The 4728-nt window shown below is 35.0% G+C and overlaps 1 protein-coding gene across 1 annotated transcript; it reads right to left on the bottom strand.

The window, feature by feature from the left end:
* Positions 1-796: 796 nt before the first annotated feature.
* On the bottom strand, positions 797-2243 carry LOC112681104 (tigger transposable element-derived protein 6-like; the record flags this gene model as incomplete). The annotated part of the gene is made up of 1 exon (XM_025551372.1): positions 797-2243. A coding segment is annotated over one exon (1218 nt), but the record flags the coding sequence as incomplete, so codon positions are not given.
* Between the last annotated feature and the right edge of the window lie 2485 nt (positions 2244-4728).

Genomic DNA, 4728 nt, shown 5'->3' with positions numbered 1-4728 from the left:
AAAAATGGTCGATCAGATTTTGGTATACTATGCAGATATCCCTCCCGTTAACCGGATATAGGGAAATATTCAATACATTTCAAACAACTAAATAAGTAATGACGGATTTTAGTTTTCATATTTGGGAACCAATAGACTCGTTTTACGTTCTCAATGACCTTTTCGAATCCGACGTGAGCCATTTCGTCGTGACAACTTCGTATTACATTGTTTTCCATACACTGCGGTACATAAAATAATAATTTCCCCTTCTCTTTCCTATAAACAAGTCCTTCTCGTAATTCAAAATTTTTATCTTCTTTTACTTGTAAGCTATCCCGAATTTTCACTATATCATTATCTATGTTTTGTTTAATCGCCAATATTTGTTCGAATGTATTCGATTCTAAGATTAAAATTCCATGACACCTACTTAGAGCATCGACATGTCCCATTCGCGTACCCGGACGGTGTATGATTTCGAGATTATAATTTTGTAAGAAAAGCGCCCATCTAGAAATTCTGGGATTAATTATTTGTTTATCTAACGTTAATTTAAAACTACAGTGGAACCTCGATAAGTCGAAATTCAAGGGAAATGCAATTTTTTCGACTTATCAAGGTTTTCGACTTACTAAGGTTTTCGAGTTATCAAGGTTTTAGAAAAAAAATTCGACTTAAAGAGTTTTAAAAATTTATGTATGTATTAAAGTTTTTAATTATTATGTACTTAGTATATATGTATGTACAATGTAAAAAAATGTGATTATAAAGATTATTTAAATAAAAAAATTATTACAAAAAATTTATTATTTTACTTTGACTTAAATTTTGAGATTTACTATTATCAATTGTATTTTCTATTACATTTAAAGCAGAGTACACTTTATCGTCCACATTACTCAATTGTTCGGTGAATGTCCTTAGCAATATGAGGGCTGCTGTTGCTTGCTTCATTGAAACACGATGCACAGGCTCAGATGATGCTTCTTCGATATCATCAACATCTTCAGTGCCACGGACGGAGTCAGTTATATCGTCGTCTGTCAGAATACCAGAAACGGCAACGTCATGGTCGATTTAACAAAATCGTCAAACGTTTCTTCCACGATTCTATAACGATTTGCTATCATCGCCCATTCTCTGTCATCCGTATCAGTATTTTCGATTATAGGCATCAATGTGTCGTCTTTCTCAGATTCAAGTACAAATCCACACGTTCTAAAGCAGTTCACGATTGTTGACGTTGCTATGTTTCTCCATGTCTTATGAACAATGCGCATAGCTTGAAGAATATCGATTACTGTAGATTTTTCGTCATCCATATCACTTATAATTTTCCTCACTATTTCTTTTCTATAAAGCGTCTTGAACGTTTTAATAATTCCTTGGTCCAAAGGTTGCGACTTTGATGTGGTATTTGGCGGTAAAAATTTTACTTTTATAGCTTGATAATTCGGTATAATATTGTGAGCCGGGCAATTGTCTATAAACAATAAAATTTTAAGTTTTTGTATTTTCATCTGTTTGTCTATTCGTAATAGCCATTCAGCAAACAATTCACTAGTCATCCATGCTTTCTTATTTGCTGTGTAGTTAACAGGAAAAGATTTGACACCAGCAAAACACCTCGGGTTTTTCGATTTTCCAATTATTAAAGGTTTCAATTTATCTGTACCAGTCATGTTAACAGCCAATAATAGTGTAAGTCGTTCTTTGCTATGTTTACCACCACTGCATTTCTCATTTTTGAATGTTAAAGTTTTATCTGGCATACATTTGTAAAAAAGTGCAGTTTCATCTGCATTAAATATATCACATGGTTTATATCCTTCCAGCAGCTCACTCAAATTTATTTTCCATTCATTTACAACATTATCACTGACACCTGCACTTTCACCACAGACTTTCCGAAAAGAAATATCGTGTCGTTTTTTAAAATTTTCAAGCCACCCGTTACTGGCCTTAAATTGTTCGTGGCTTAATGATTTTGCGAAATTTTCTGCTTTTTCCTTTAAAATAGGACCTCCGGTACTGACATTGGCATCTCTGCATTGCTTGAACCACTTAAATACACATTCTTCTACGTCTGAAAAATCAGGACCTCTCTTCCTCTTCCGGTCTATTGGAAAGTTTAAATCGATTTCCTTACTATTTTTTATTATGGTTGATAGTGTACTGGCTGGTATTCCAAATTCTTCAGCAATGTCCTTCTTCTTCCTTCCACTTTTCACTGCTTCAAGAACCTTTTTTTTTTCTCCAATAGTAAGTTTTTAAATTACGAGGCATTTTTACATTCACAACCGTACACAGACACCGCACACGCGTAATCGATCGATCGCAACTGGCAATACCGATACAAATTAAAAATACTGTTACGTGCCAAGGTCAGTTAATACATACGATAATAAACACAATAAACGCGATTAGATAAAATTATCGGAACGGACAAGCCGATTAGACAAATGTTTATAAAATTATCTGTCATTATCCGTCATATTCGGAGCACAGAATGTTCGAGTTATCTATAGTTTTTTTTTCGAGTAATCGAGGTTTTCGCAAGGGGACGGAATTTTTTTCGACTTATCAAGGTTTTCGACTTATCGAGGTTCCACTGTATTACAATCAGTCACGATTTTAAAGTGTATACCGGCCAAATATACGTGAAATCTTTTAATAGAATACACTACAGCCTGTCGCGAACCAATTGGTGACACGACACACAATAATAATAATAATAATAATCACTGACACGATAGAAGTATGATGGTAATGACTAAGGAGCCGTATATTTTACGAAAACGATCGCACGAATAATAATAATAACAATAGTCTCGTCGAGAACGCACGAGAATAATAATAATAAAAATAAGCCAATCAATATGACAGCGAAAGTCGTAGTTCTTCGATGTCGTACGTGGGGTGATGTGCGTTAGAGTGGCGATGCGAACGTACCAAAAGTTGACGAACAACTCGTCGTTCCGACGACACTTGCCTTCGGCGGTGCCGATGCCCCGCTCTTCCCGTTCCTTAAGGAAGGTGCGGGGTGTGACGCGTCGGTATCGTGATCCGCGAACTATCGGCTGATTAGAAGACTATAAATACGATCGGCGGCGTCCGTTGTGGTGAACGGTAGTCGCCGGGTCCGCGTCAAGCCAAACACTCCAATTCGAAACTATGATAACGCGACTCGGCCTATGTTGTTCGTTGACTGAAATAAAACACCGAGTGTAATTTACCTGTCGTTTGTTTTTGTAACAATACTGAACCAAACCCGTGAGAACTGGCATCACAGTGCAATTCCGTAATCGCGGTCGGTGAATAAATACAGAGGATGGGAGATTCCGATAATTTATCCTTCAATGTATTAAACGCGTGTTGTTCATCATCACCAAAATAAAAATCTATGTTCTTTTGTAATAACGTATGTAATGGTTTAGCAATAATCGAGAAGTTAGCTATAAATCGACGAAAATAACTAGCAAGCCAATGAATTGACGAACTTGTTTTTGATTCTTCGGTGTCGGATAATTCTTAACCGATTCAATATTCCTGGGACTAGGGCGTACTCCTAATTCATTAATAATATAACCAAGATATTCAACACTAGTATAAAGAAACGTACATTTATCTAGACGAAATTTCAAATCGAACTTCGAGGCCAAATTAGAAATCTTTTTCAAGATAGAAAAATGTTCAGAAATAGTTACTGTCGCTACCAACATATCATCGAGATAAAGTGTTATTTCACTTGCTTTAATTAAATCGGAAAAATTGGCATAAATCTGGCGAAAACTTTTGGGGCATTTGTTAAACCAAACGGCATTTTAAGATACTCGTATTGTCTCAACGGGGTCACAAAAGAAGTATACGGTACCGACGAGGCGTTCATTCGAACATGATGAAATCCGTTTTTTAAATCGACAAGTGAATAATATTTTTTATTTTTTAAACTGTCAATTTGATCGTCGATCAGTGGCGCGGGAAAATTGTCTTTAACTGTTATTTTATTTAATTCGCGATAGTCTATACACAGCCTGGTGTCTCCATTTTTCTTTTTAATAAGTACTATTGGGTTGCTGTAAGGACTTCTACTCTCTCTAATTGTACCCTCTCTTAATAATTCATCCAAAATATTACGTAATTTTTCTTAGTCGTCATACGAAATACGTCTCGCTCTATATGCAATAGGTTGATCATGTTTCAATACGATTTTCATTTCTAAATTAGGATTTATATCCAACGTACTTTCCTCTTTGATTTTATTAACATACTCTTTCTGATATAACTCAAACAATAGCTCCTTCATATTCACATCTAACTCAGGATTTACATTCAACATTTCTTTCACGCTATCAAATTCATGTTCATAGCTTACACACAAAATTTGACTAAAATCATTGGTTTTATTCAATTCACCTTCATAACAATCGAAATGAACAACACCATTTTTAAACGACAAATTAACACCAGGTTTGGTGACAAAATCCCTACCTAAAATTGCACTCATAGTCATAGTATTTTCGGGTACGACGTAAAAACACATAGTAAATGTATTATCGTTAACAAAAATAATAGTCTCAAACATTCCTAACAAATCTAATTTAATACCATTAATACCAGAAAAAATACAATTTTTATCTAACGGTTTTATTACATTTATATTATTCGGAATTAACTCACGCTTTAACAAACTGATAGGACTTCCGGTGTCGATGATCGCCACAAATGTAATTTCACACTGTGTGT

The sequence above is a fragment of the Sipha flava genome, unplaced genomic scaffold (genome assembly GCF_003268045.1).
Source record: "Sipha flava isolate LNK unplaced genomic scaffold, YSA_version1 18557_pilon_pilon, whole genome shotgun sequence".
NCBI lineage: Eukaryota > Metazoa > Arthropoda > Insecta > Hemiptera > Aphididae > Sipha > Sipha flava.
The sequence above is the reverse complement of the archived record's forward strand: the minus strand, read 5'-3'. Positions and strand labels throughout refer to the sequence as shown.